The 13,103-nt window shown below is 37.8% G+C and overlaps 2 protein-coding genes across 5 annotated transcripts; one reads left to right on the plus strand and one right to left on the minus strand.

Annotated features, from left to right (window-relative positions):
- The first annotated feature begins 473 nt into the window (after window positions 1–473).
- On the plus strand, window positions 474–6,005 carry LOC124402782 (vitamin K-dependent protein C-like). 2 transcript variants are annotated; one of them, XM_046876016.1, is made up of 9 exons: window positions 474–560; window positions 684–731; window positions 1,022–1,116; window positions 1,913–2,070; window positions 2,154–2,178; window positions 3,712–3,852; window positions 3,959–4,080; window positions 4,690–4,807; window positions 5,298–6,005. In XM_046876016.1, the coding sequence occupies exons 3-9, from the start codon at window positions 1,044–1,046 to the stop codon at window positions 5,846–5,848; spliced, it is 1,188 nt and encodes a 395-aa protein (XP_046731972.1). In that variant the 5' UTR covers window positions 474–560; window positions 684–731; window positions 1,022–1,043; the 3' UTR covers window positions 5,849–6,005. The 2 variants fall into 2 exon arrangements, with proteins under 2 accessions (XP_046731972.1, XP_046731971.1); XM_046876015.1 differs by having other exon boundaries at window positions 1,039–1,116.
- A 2,187-nt stretch (window positions 6,006–8,192) lies between these two features.
- dusp28 (dual specificity phosphatase 28) lies at window positions 8,193–12,998 on the minus strand. Of its 3 annotated transcripts, none has more exons than XM_046875984.1 (4): window positions 12,819–12,998; window positions 10,322–10,714; window positions 8,762–8,850; window positions 8,193–8,419 (listed from the first exon to the last, which is right to left on the minus strand). In XM_046875984.1, the coding sequence occupies exons 2-4, from the start codon at window positions 10,664–10,666 to the stop codon at window positions 8,341–8,343; spliced, it is 513 nt and encodes a 170-aa protein (XP_046731940.1). In that variant the 5' UTR covers window positions 10,667–10,714; window positions 12,819–12,998; the 3' UTR covers window positions 8,193–8,340. The 3 variants fall into 3 exon arrangements, with proteins under 3 accessions (XP_046731940.1, XP_046731941.1, XP_046731939.1); XM_046875985.1 differs by having other exon boundaries at window positions 10,322–10,772; XM_046875983.1 differs by having other exon boundaries at window positions 12,429–12,998.
- Window positions 12,999–13,103: the final 105 nt, after the last annotated feature.

Consider the following 13,103-nt stretch of genomic DNA (forward strand, 5'->3'; position numbering starts at 1 on the left):
CACACTTCTAACCCATGTAAACTAGATCTTCATAGAGCTGGCTTTGTGCACAGGGACATTGTCTCGCTGGAACAGGTTTGTGTATTCTAGTTCAAGTGAAGGGACAATTTCATGCTACTCAAATACAATACAATTGTGTGCCTCCAATTTTGTGTTCGGGGGAACAATCACATTTGGATGGAACAGTCAGGTGTCCCAATACTTTTGTCTGTATTGTGTATTAAAATTTGTCTAATTCTAAGTTGTTATATTGAATTCCTGAAGGAAATTTTCACAGTGTCCTCTTGATGAAGTTCTCACTGCTGCTCAATGGCTTGCGAATTTCAGCAGTAGAAGAATTAACGAGATGTTTGGGGGGCACATTAGCAGTCATTTAATTGTTTAGTGCTTCAGATTTCTGAATTCCTGCTGTCCAGAGGTTAGAGGGCAGGAGCAGACTCTCAGTAAGCACATTAGTCAGTCATTAACACAATTTAAACAGAGCCTGCGCCATCCCTACTCTGTATTTTTCGACAGTATAATGTTTATTTGGTCATTGCATTGGATTGAGAGCCTTATTGGTATTTGTTTAACTGATATATACTTATTTACAGATTTCTGGAACCTGGTAATAGATTTTGAAGGACATGAACACGACTGAAAGAGTAACCTAAAGTTTCTGACGCATGTATTTCTCCATCTAGATCTTCTGTGAGAAAGAAAGATACTGTTTTGCTCAGATCTGCTACCCAGTAAGACATCTTTGCTTTGCTTTTTTAAACTGTACTGACGAACAAAGAAACAGAGATTATAGAGATGAATCTAGAATATGTTTATCTCCAGTCCCACCTCGTTTTCTGTTATGATTACTGATGTCATTATTGCTAGAATAATAATATCCCAGGGGGTTTTTATTTATGCAATATTTATCGCAGGGGAATACATTAAATATGACCTCGCACACAAGGTCAATGTTTTGTAATCCTAAATTAATCGATTCCGATAAGCATTTTTAAATAATAAATAATACTAAGGATTTCAGTTTTGTTTTGTCTGCAGTCACCATGGCACGTGGAACGCTTTTTTTCTGCCCTGCATTGATTATCTTCTGGGCTGCTTCTGCTGTCTGTTCACCAGGTACTACCTCAAAAAAAACTAATCTGCTAAATGCATATTCAGATTTATCCTCATCTTCTTCAGATCCAGTGGATATTTGTGATTTGTAATAGAAAATTTAGGCTGTTAATTATGCTGAGATCTGGCAACCCTGCTCTGCATGAACGTGAGCACCTTGTTGCTGTGCAACTCAGTCCAATGCACAAACCATGTAGCTTTCTGCCAAACTCTCTAAAACGTAATAAATAAACAGACTGGAGACTCATTCCATAGTTGTTACATAAAAAAACGGCTTATTTCACGAAATTTTAACACATGCGTTTGTTTTTTTGTTTTTTTTTTAAACGACAGCCCATGTGAATAAGCTGTTGCTGTGTAACGATATTTTAAAGCATTAATCTGTAGTTGCGCTGTTGTAGGAAATGAATTGAACAATCAGAATCAACAGATTTCTTGTGTAAAAGTTTTTTTAATGAATAATAAAATGAATTCCACACTATTGCTGAATAAGTCATAAATGCAACTGAATCCTTTTTGTTGACTATTTCCTGTTCTCTAAGGAAATAAATATGACCATGTTCACATAATAACTGCTTTGTAATCCATCATTATGAAGAAACTAACAGAACCCTCATCTGTTTTCTACAATCATAATTCTTTTATTACAAATAGCATTTCCTATTGATATTTCTATTTGTATTTGTTTGAAACACAGTAACTGTTTAATCCGAAATGACAGATTCACATTGACGTGTTCCACGTTATGGTTTCGGACCCTAACAATAAAAAGTTGTTCACGTTTTAGCGTATAAATCAGTTTTTTACAGCAGTCCGAAGGCACACATGCTCCTGCGTAGCCGAAGGGCCAATTCCATTCTGGAGGAACTCAAGTCTCCATCACTGGAGCGAGAATGTATGGAAGAGCGGTGTGACTTCGAGGAGGCCAAAGAGATCTATCGGACCAGAGAGGCAACGGTTAGGCATTTTATGATTAGTACACCTGTGTTTCTTCCTTACAAAGCAATATCTGATAAAGGTCTACACTTCTTCTCTTACAGTTAAGGTTCTGGAGCGTTTATGCAGGTGAGTGTTTGATTTATTTAAGGTAAGTTGAAGCATCAGCATCTGGACCACATGTTTTTTTGGGTTTTTTTTGTGTATTATTGTTTCTTATGTCTCCGATGAGAACCAGTGTTCTAAAATACTGGGTTTGAAGAAAAACACTGTCATCTAAAAAAGAGGTTTTGTATGAAAACCCCAATATGGAGCGTATGGATTCTTTTTAATATAATATTTGTGGCATGTTAATGATTCTGGTGCTGATTTCTTTAGTGCTCGCTTTCTTGCATTTTTTTAAACAACTTTTAACATCGTACTATATTCATGGGAAGATTTGCATAGAAGCAGTGGTATGCTGGTGCAAATGTTCAGGGTCAAAGTCCCAGAGTGCAATGCAACTTCACAGTGCAGTAACACCAAGTTTCAGAAGAGACAAAAAGACAAGATCTTTCTAATTAGGTAGACTCACTCCTAACAAGAAGTCAAATACATGGAAATAAAGCAAGTTCAATGAATGAAAATTCTCCGAAGTTCATTAGACCAGAGGTCCCCAAACCCACAAGCCCCCCACATTTGGAACGGCCCTCTAAATAAAGCTAGAGACATATTTTGAAAGTTTTATTTTAAATGTTTTACTCATATCATATCTGTATTTAATAATAAAGGCTGGTTTTAGAGCTAAAATGTCCCTTAGTTATTAACAGAGGTCGAGGCAAAAATCCATACTGTTAGTTTTTCCGGCATCCGTTCCGCTGTCATTTCAATAGCGACCTCTAGAGGCGAATCACTGACACCACTTGCTGTTTGTTTTTACTGCATGTTTATTATTTATAATGTATTAATTATATAATGATATTTATTAATTCATAAACTCATTTATTTCATTCAGTATGTTTTTAATAGAATTCAGTACTATTTTACATAGGGTGTTTGTTTTTTCTACAGTATACTTTTAAAAAAAAAAAAAAAAAAAAAAAAGAATATATATATATATATATATATATATATATATATATATATATATATATATATATATATATATATATATATAAAATTGACCATCGATCGACCTCTAGTTATTAACATAGCCTAATTATTTGTTATGTTCACCCACCAGCCATATGCATATGCATTAGTACCGGTAATTAATTTGTTTTGATTTCAATAGCAATGAATATAAAAAATAATTAATGAATGAATTTAATAACGCTCTTATAAAAGGCTTTTGTGAAGTAAAGCTCATTTGTCTGTACTGTGCAGAACAAAATAAAAAACGAATTTAGCATCAGGAGGCATTTGAAGTCATAATTATATCTCCACAATAACACTGGTTGTCACTTGGGCCAAAGTCATTTTCTGTTACAGACTGACTCGGCCCCCAATAAAGAAAGGAAAGATTATGTAGCCCTCACAGAAAAAAGTTTGGGGACCCCTGCATTAGACCATTAAACTTGACTGCCTCTGAAGATCACAAATAAAATATAAATCTCAATATGCCATTCGGTTAGTGGCTTTTTCCTTTTTAAGACTTTATTCTGAGCCGGATTTGACTTTCAGATAGCACACACACGAACTGCTCACTGGACAACGGAGACTGCGATCACAACTGCCACGAGAGGAAAGACAACACAGGACGCTACTGCAGCTGTATTAATGGATACACGCTCAATGAGGACTTCAAAAAGTGTGATCCGAAAAGTGAGGACGGCGCAGATGTGTTCAAGTGCATTCCAGGTCTCTGTATTGCTAAATCTTCTACCTTTTATGATGGTAATATAATGGTAGCGTTGTCTCTGATTTTCAGATCAGCAATCTTGCGGACAGATTTTGATCGCTAAGTCGTCCTACAGAACGAAGCCCATTGAAGGTCTTCAGCCTTGGCTTGTTGGCGGTGAAGTTGGCAAAAGAGGAGAAAGTCCTTGGCAGGTTAGTTGTTTTCTTGGAAACGTGTTTTCACAGTACACCAAATGTATTAAGCTCTAAGGGAAAATTGCCACCAGGTCCAGAAAACAACAATGGTTTTGAAATGATTTGTTTTCTGATTGGAGATACAATTTAAAGTAGCATGTATCTCACCAAGGAAACCTGTTCCTGAATGTTAAATCCCATTACTGAGATGCAGTGGTGGAATCCTGAATGTTAAAACCCACCACTGAGATGCAGTGGTGGACGAAGGACACAAACCATGTAGTTGAGTTAAAGTAGAGATACACAAGGTATCCAAAGTACTATGATTTATTATAACTATAATGTTCCTATTATAATTTTTTATCACAAGACTCTTTACTTAATCAATACAGTTTATATGAAAAGACTCAAATGTGACTCTCAGCACACTGATCTATTAATAAAATGATATTAATGACTCAAACACTGATTGATTTCTATAAAATGTACCATGATCCTAAAACCTTCGCTAATACGTGTGTTGTGGCGAATTCCAGTCTGGAATTTCTTCTATCATTTATTCCTCTCTAAATATTCTGCTTGCTGTTGAACTGTTTTAATACATATGTTTGTGTATTTCCTTCTCAGGCTCTAATCTTGAATGCCAAAGGAAAATTTCACTGCGGAGGCGTCTTGATTGATGATCTCTGGGTTCTTACTGCTGCTCATTGTCTGGAAGGATTCAGCCGCTTCGGTGTCAGACTCGGTTTGTGATTTGTCATTGCTTGATACTTGCATTTTACATATTATATAGAGCCCTACAACAGAAGGTTGACATTAATGAATCTTGAGCCTATTTATAATTCCTAAACCCACTGGGAACCAAATTTTTCAAGCGTATTTTTGTTGTACATCAGCTACCGACTTAATTGCCTGCCATTTTAATAGATAGTGGCAGGTCAAATGCCAACAGTTAAAATGGAGTTGTGCAGAGCAAGCAGGTAATGTTTGTGATTGTCTACACCTGTGCTAGTTTACAGCAGCCTATTTATGCTATTTATGACCCATAATCTCTCCATGTGTTCTCCACAACTACCTCTACTTTTGGCCATACCCCTACAGTTTGGTCTACCATATTTGTGAAAGGTTATCGGAGGACCATCATATTTGGCCAAAATAAGGTGCACAGTTGCCTCATGTCTGCATAAAATACTTTTAAGGTAGCTGCATTTTAACTAAAACCTAATGACCTTTAGGTGACTACAAACGTTTTGAGTTTGAAGGATCTGAGGTCACCCTTGCTGTGGTTCAAAGCGTCGCCCACCCAAATTACAACAGCCAGAAGGCAGACAACGATATAGCCATGCTGCGTTTGGCGTCGCCCGTAACGTTCAGCAAGTACATCGTCCCTGCATGTCTGCCGAGCAAAGACCTGGCGGACCGTGTGCTTCACCTCAACGGCACCATGACGGTGGTGACAGGCTGGGGCACGGATAAACAAGGGACAAATCCGCACAGCTCTGATCTCAAACACATCAACGTACCACTGGTGGAGCACTCAGAGTGTAGACGGCACATGAGCAACAACCTGACGGAGAACGTGCTGTGCGCCGGCAGCATCGGAAGCATCAAGGATGCGTGCAGTGGCGACAGCGGCGGCCCCATGATGACGCTCTACCGAAACACGTGGTTCCTCATTGGCCTCGTATCCTGGGGCGAGGGCTGTGGCCACACAGACAAACTGGGCATCTACACCAAAGTCTCCAATTATTTTGATTGGATTGATAGCGTGAAAAAGCAGCCTTGATCGAATCCTGTTTTGTCGATCATTCAAGAATTATTTTGGCTAATTATTTTTTGAAGAGATACTCTAAAAGCTAATTACTTATTATGCTAATTACTGACTGTACCCAGTCATGCAGTGCCTCATTGCATGCATTAATAAAGACCTAATTATTAATCAATACATGTCCCGGTTCAATGTTGTTTCTCTACAATGTCATTATCATCTTCATTTAATAAAATTGTTTATATTGGGGCAAGAAAATCTCAAGGAGACACATTCTGTCGTCTCTTTGATGTACAACCCCAATTCCGAAAGTGTTTGGATGCTGTGCAAATTTAAATAAAATCAGAATGCAACGATTTGCAAATGTCATAAATCTATTTTATTCACTATAAAATATAGAAAACATATCAAATGTTGAAACTGAGGAAATGGACCATTTTAAGGAACAAATTAATACATTTTGAATTTGATGTTTTCACACATTTTAAAAAAAGTTGGGACAGAGGCAACAAAATCCTGGAAGTGTTATTCAAATTAAACAGTTGAAGAAACAGTTTGCACTAATTGAGTCTAAGTGATGACAGGTCAGTAAAATGATTTGGGTATAAACAGTGTATCTTAGAAAGTCAGTCTCGCAGAAGTAAAGATGGGCCGAGCTTCAGCAATCTGTGAAAGACTGTGTGCAAACTGTTTCAGAATAATGTTCAACATCAAATTGCAAAACAGTTATTTCATCATTTACGGTACATAATATCATAAAAAACAGTCCTGATTCTGTATTTTGAATCACTGCATCTACTTCCCACAGTTTCAAACCAGGCTTGTTACCTTATCTATTTTAATATATCTGCTTCTTTACCTCAGAAAAAGTTATCATTAAAAGGCTCGACTAAATATGTATGTTTTCAGCCTCGACTTGAACACTGAGACTGTGTCTGAGTCCCGAAAGCTTTTGGGAGGTTGTTCCATAACTGTGGGGTTCATAACAGAAAGCTCTGTCCTCTGCTGTCCCCTGCACCTTTTGAGTACCATCTAAGTAGGCGAGGTGGATCATAATTGTACAGTTCACCACTTAGATACTGTGGCGCGAGACCGTTTAGTGCATTATATTTTTAACAGTAGTATTTTATAATCAATGTGATATTTGTTCAGTTTAATCCAATTGTCTGTCAAAGACATTACATTAAACTCCTGATCGTTAATAATTTAATTTGGAATCAGCGCTTTTGACATGAGAGATCCAATATTCAACAATCCTATTGATCAGAGGTGCTGGCTGTGCATTCTGTCTTATTTAAACTAATGTTACTGTCGTTTTGGTCTCAAGGGACAGACACAGTCTCAATTTGGTGGACCCTGGGTTATGACTCTATTTAGCTAGCAGACGGTCAGTTTAGCCTGTTTGTCTGCTCCCTGGCCTTGGCTTTGGACAGTCACTGGTTAACTAGTGCTGTTCTGAGATTATGACCTTTACTACAAGAAATGAGAGCAGCACCTTCCCAAGTTGGATGGAAGCTGGATGTTTTTGGAGCACCACTCAAACATCCAGCAGTTCACCGACCATAACCTGCTGTAAGCTATAGCATATTACAGCATCGAACATTGCCTTCCCTGATTTACACACCTCAATAATGTTACTCTTAGTAACCTCTGACTGTCAAAAGCGTATATCATTAGTATTAGATCTAGAGAACCTATGCTTTCCTAAAGACCTAAGCTGACCTGCTATGACCAGCACCCTGGCTCCGAGTATACACTTATCTTCTGCCTAGCTTATTTTATCTGCCCCAGAATAGAGTTTCCAATAACCAGAGCCCACTCTCAGCAGGTGCTTTAGTGTTAGCTTTGGCTTTGTAGGTATGCCACCGAGTCGTCACCCAATTGCCAAACTGCGAAGACTCTAATGGTAAATCCACCTAGGGCATCCAGACTTTCCCATGCAGAGCCTGGACTGGATGCTCGCCATATCAAAGAAACGTACCTTAACGTGGTGTACCTGTCGTGTGTGTTCACAGTTCCGATAGGAATAATCTCCATTCATTGCTTTTTAAACGGGAAAAAAAGGAGAAACGCAGCCGACGGAAAAAAGTTTTTGAATACAGGTAAACAAAACGATAATTCAAGATTTTGCCTGATCTTCATCATCATCTCTGCTCTGCTTGTGTTCTATATTTTAGATGATCAGCCTGGATACATGAATTAGGTAACACAATTTTTAATTCTTTTGTATTAATATGATGTGATAAGCTCCAGTTACCAGCGTGACACAAAAACAATTAGTAGTAATGGCTACTTTTTACATGTACATGTCAGAGACCAAACTTCTTTACTTGAGTGAAAAAGTGTAGTCAGTACTTCAACTTTTACCAAAGTCTTTTAAAACATAAGTATCTGCACTTTTACTTGAGTGAAAGATGTGTGTACTTTTGATATCTCTGGTTGTATAATACAATAAATAATATGTACAGTACGTGAAGGTATAATTAACTACACATCGTTCAAGAGATATTCTATTTATTTTGTTTCCGGTGAAATAGTCGCTGTAGAGAAATCGGGCTGAACTGCAGGCGTTTGTGTTCAGGTAGGTCTCTGAAAAGCAGATGAATGAATCATCAAATGAATCATCAAATTCCATGGACGGTCCGGTTTCAACAGCGCAGACAATCTGTAGTCTTTATTTATTTATTAGCATAGCAGCTAACTTTCAATAAATTGTTCTAAAAAACCTGAAAATAAAACTCATGCTGTCATGTTGTTACAGTAGGGAGTGTCATCTACACTAATAGCAAATGTTCAGGCACTTATACAATTTAAATGGCGAGTACAGCAAAATAATGAATCATGCTATATAAAATTAAATTAAATGAAAAATGGACTGGATGGGGTTTTTTTTTTTAAGATAAAGAGATGTTCAGACTACTGCTTGCTGACCGTCTGATCTTCAGTTCCTGCTCATATCGCTCCAGCTGAGCCCAAAAACCCGGGTTTGGCTCCACCACTGATCGGGCACTTTTCACCATCTGATAGAATAAAAGAAACAGGTAAATCCATGGCATGCGAACAATTGTATTTTACACGAGGCACATTTTAAGACACTTACTACTGCACTGCACTGCAAACTGTACATCTTTAGCAACCTCGTAAAAATTCCCAGGGTTTCCCTACAATTTTGTGCTTTTTGACTGTGCATTTCGGTTTCCCTGGGGATTTTAAATGAAGGCAATGGTGTGTTTTTGCGCAAATATTACAGGAAAGAATAAGTGTGTATCTGCGACCAAATCAATCCAATGTAGAATAAAAAAAACAGCTATTTAATCCACAAATACAGTATATTTGAGCAGTGCGCAGTTTGCTCCAGATTCAGTTTGCGAGCTCTGACTAGTGCACTCTCCGACTGTTTAATCAAAGGACATGAACATGCCAACGTTATCAGACGCCTGCTAGATGGCCTCGAAGTGATCAAATCACAGTCTGATTAGTTCAAACAACAGCTTTGGGCAACATTGATTTCATGATAAAAATAAAAACTCACATTTGTTAAAAGAATAGCTTATTGGGAATAATTTTATACATATTCATGGACAACACTATATTACAATGTAAGTCAGTAATCAAGATGGAGTTCAGGACAGCAAAGAAGGTCTTGCTTGCCCTGACGGCCCTCCACTGGCTTTTAGGACACTTTAAAAGTCTGAATATGGCCATCTTGCCTAATTGCCTATACAAATAGATCAATTAAAAAAAGTCAAACATCTCACGGATGTAAATCGATTCTTTATTTTAAAGAGCTGATTCAAAGATTTTACACATCATTACTATACAATGTGATATATAAAATTCTAAATGTGGGTAAAATTATATAAAAGTATATAAAAAAAAAAACAATAAAAAGACAATAAGCATCAACTTAAATAATTAAATCATTAAAGAGAAAATAATTAATAGGAAAATTCCAGGTCAGAAAGACAGATCTTCCATTGGTAAAAGACTCGAGATGCATTGAGTCAAGTTAAGTTTATTTCTATTGCGCTTTTCACAATGGACATTGTCCATTGTCAAAACAGCTTTACAGAATTTAAGAATGAAGGTAAACGATGTGTATTTATCCCTGATGAGCAGCCGTGGCGACTGTGGGAAAGAAAAAACTGCCTTAGATGTTATGAGGAAGAAACCTTTAGAAGAACCAGACTCAAAGGGGGAACCTCATCATCATTTGGTGAAATCAAGAGTGTGAATATAGTCTTTAAAACAATACAGAAGACTGGCGAGCAAGAAACTAAAAGCGATAAGGACACGTGAGGACTGAATATGATCAACATAATGTAAAATAAATGTACCTCGTATTTATTACTAAAACCTTTTTAAAAAAGAGAAAAATCCCGGCTATGGCTGTTGTAGTAAAAAAAAAAAAAACAACTCAAGTCTTTTTTTGGTGTGTGGGGAGCTAAAAGAGTCGACTCTTTCGCACCAGTGACAAAGTGAGAATTGTACCTCATACGCCTCGGTAAGGGACAAGCTGCGGTGCTTCATGAGGTAGGCCATGCACACGGTAGCCGAGCGACTGCGGCCGTTTTTGCAGTATACGAGGGTGCGGCCTCCACCCGCCTCAACGCTGAGTATGGCATCGGCGCAGCGGTCGAAGTGCGCCTGCAGGTCCTCGTTGGGGTCGTCATACACGGCCACACGCAGAGTGCTGACCGGCGCTGGAGGACTCGGCTGCTGCCTGGACACGTTGATGCACAGGGTCACTGATTCCTTCTGGAGGAGCTCATTATTGCAGGCCGAGCGAGCGTTGCTGATGAACAGCGAGTCTGTTATCTTACACAGCTGCAGCATTCAGCGTTCAGTGTGTGTGTGTGTGTGTTATAAATATAAAAACAGCTGCTGTTGAAATGAGACAAAAATACTTGCACGTTACTCAGATTCACATGGACTTTCAGTGCTGCAAAGACACACACACACACACACACACACACACACACACACAGCACTGCTAAATTTACTACATGATCAGAGAAGCACAGCAGCCACGAGGAATCTCCATGGCCCTACTGTCGATTCTTTTCCTGCATCACTCACAAACCCTCCTCATCTTTCTGTTACAGGAAACGAATCAAAAATATGTATATATATATATATATATATATATATATATATATATATATATATATATATATATATATATATATATATAATTGGTTAAGGTGCTGGGTTACTGATTGGAAGGTGAACAATACTATAGAAATGAAACTTGGATATATTTTAGTTAATGTGCAGTTTGTATATCACTTCAGATTGCTTTCCTCTTAAAATAACTCAACATACAGCCATTATTGGGTAAATAACTGGCAACAAACGTGAGAACACCCTAAGTGAACATATCAAAACAATGTCCAAAGTGTCAGTATTTTGTGTGAGCACCACTGTTTTCCAGCACTGCCTCAATCCTCCTGGGAATTCACCAGAGCTTCACAGGTTGTTGCTGTTGCTCTTCTACTCCTCCATAATAATATCACGAGCTTCTGGATGTTACACACATGGAGCTTCTCCACCTTCTGCTTCAGGATGTCCCACAGGTGCAAAATAAGGTTCAGGTCTGGAGACATACTTGGCCTTGGTTTATTTTTTGGTTGGTTTATTATTTGTTTTTGTGTTTAAAAATTTTAAAATTAAAACTTGGACCACGTTGTTCATGCGCTCTCAGACCAGGAGTTCCTGATATTGACTAGCAAATCGGGGATATCTATTTTTATACAAAACTAACACATGCAAAATTAGAATTTAATATATTGGTTTTAAAAAAGACACGTTGGCCAGCATTGTATTGCAATTCAAGTCATTTTTATTTGTATAGCGCTTTTAACAATGAACATTGTCTCAAAGCAGCTTTACACAGATAATGTGGTAATAAAAATGAATGAGATGTTCTTTATAAGTGTAAGTTTGTCCCTGATGAGGGATTATTATAAATAGCTGTGACTCTGCCTCCTCTGCCATTTAGACAGGTCTGGTGTATGTAACTATATCCAGGAGGACTCACTTCATTTAATGCTACATATTAATTCAGTTTAATCTACGATTCTGTCAAACACATTACATTAAACCCCTGGTCAGTAATAATTTTGATTATAGTCAGCGCTTTTGACATGAGAGATCTAATATTCAACAATACTATCTTTAGCTCAGAATTGCTGCTGTGCATTCAGTCCTATTTAATGTAATGTTAATCAGGTTACTTAGACTTTTTGAGAATTTCTACATTTTGGATTCACTCAGGGGACAGACACATTCTCAATATAGTGAATCCTGAGTGACGACGCTGCAGCTAGCAGACGGTCGGTTTAGCCTGTCTGTCTGCTCCCTGGCCTTGGCTCTGTACAGTCACTGGTTAACTATTGCTGTTCTGAGACTATGACCTATACTACAAGAAATGAGAGCAGCACCTTCCCGAATGGAATGGATACCATTCAGCCCTAACAGGCCAAACAGCCTTGCCCTCAAAATTGCTCACAGATAAAATGATCGCTAGCAACCAAAAAATACTAAACATATCACACTTCACACACTAAATGCTCGCCATAGCAGAGAAATGACGTACCATAATGTGGTTACTGTAGTGTGTGTTTGTAGTTCTGATAGGAATGGGCTCCACTCACTGCTTTTAAACAGTGAATAAAGCGTATTTCCACAAATTAAAAAAAAGAGAAGACACGAAGCAAACGGTAAGTAGAGAATGCGATGAGAAAAAAATAACGAAAGTGTAAGACACAAACACAAAATTCCCGACAAACAAATCAACAACCGGAAGCTACGTCACACGGCTTTATTGCGCCCTCTTGTTTATTTGTGATCCTCATTAAACACAAGCGAGACATCATTCACGTTGTATGGCCAACTTTTCTGCTAAAGAATTACATGTAGGCATTTATTCTACAATAAATCTTTACCGCTTAGACACACTCGGTCTCAACCAGATAATAACACATACCTGCATACGGTACTTCAGGTAAACGTTTAATGTTCTGAGTAGAAAGTTGTTTCCTCAATGTCTAAATTTAGGGATCCTTAAATCAGAGCGGTAATTAAGTGGAAATTTCACCAAAAAGTGCTTTAGAATCAGACATGCGCAGTATCATCACAAGGCTTTTATTATCGTTGACTTCCTTGAAATGGTCTCTCTCTCTCTCTCTCTTTATATACATATAAGTATGAAATTATATCACAGAAAAAGCAAAAAACTTATATTTAAATCGGATTAATAAAAACCATAATT

Source organism: Silurus meridionalis, chromosome 20 (genome assembly GCF_014805685.1).
Source record: "Silurus meridionalis isolate SWU-2019-XX chromosome 20, ASM1480568v1, whole genome shotgun sequence".
Classification (NCBI taxonomy): domain Eukaryota; kingdom Metazoa; phylum Chordata; class Actinopteri; order Siluriformes; family Siluridae; genus Silurus; species Silurus meridionalis.

Coding starts and splice junctions, on each gene's coding strand:
- LOC124402782 (XM_046876016.1), top strand. CDS start 1,044: ATGGCACGTGGAACGCTTTTTTTCTGCCCTGCATTGATTATCTTCTGG. Junction 2,071..2,153: donor ATCGGACCAGAGAGGCAACG/GTTAGGCATTTT, acceptor CTTCTCTTACAG/TTAAGGTTCTGGAGCGTTTA. Junction 4,081..4,689: donor GAGGAGAAAGTCCTTGGCAG/GTTAGTTGTTTT, acceptor TTTCCTTCTCAG/GCTCTAATCTTGAATGCCAA.
- dusp28 (XM_046875984.1), bottom strand. CDS start 10,666: ATGCTGCAGCTGTGTAAGATAACAGACTCGCTGTTCATCAGCAACGCT. Junction 8,851..10,321: donor CCCTTACCGAGGCGTATGAG/GTACAATTCTCA, acceptor TTATTCTATCAG/ATGGTGAAAAGTGCCCGATC. Junction 8,420..8,761: donor CAGGAACTGAAGATCAGACG/GTCAGCAAGCAG, acceptor TCTGCTTTTCAG/AGACCTACCTGAACACAAAC.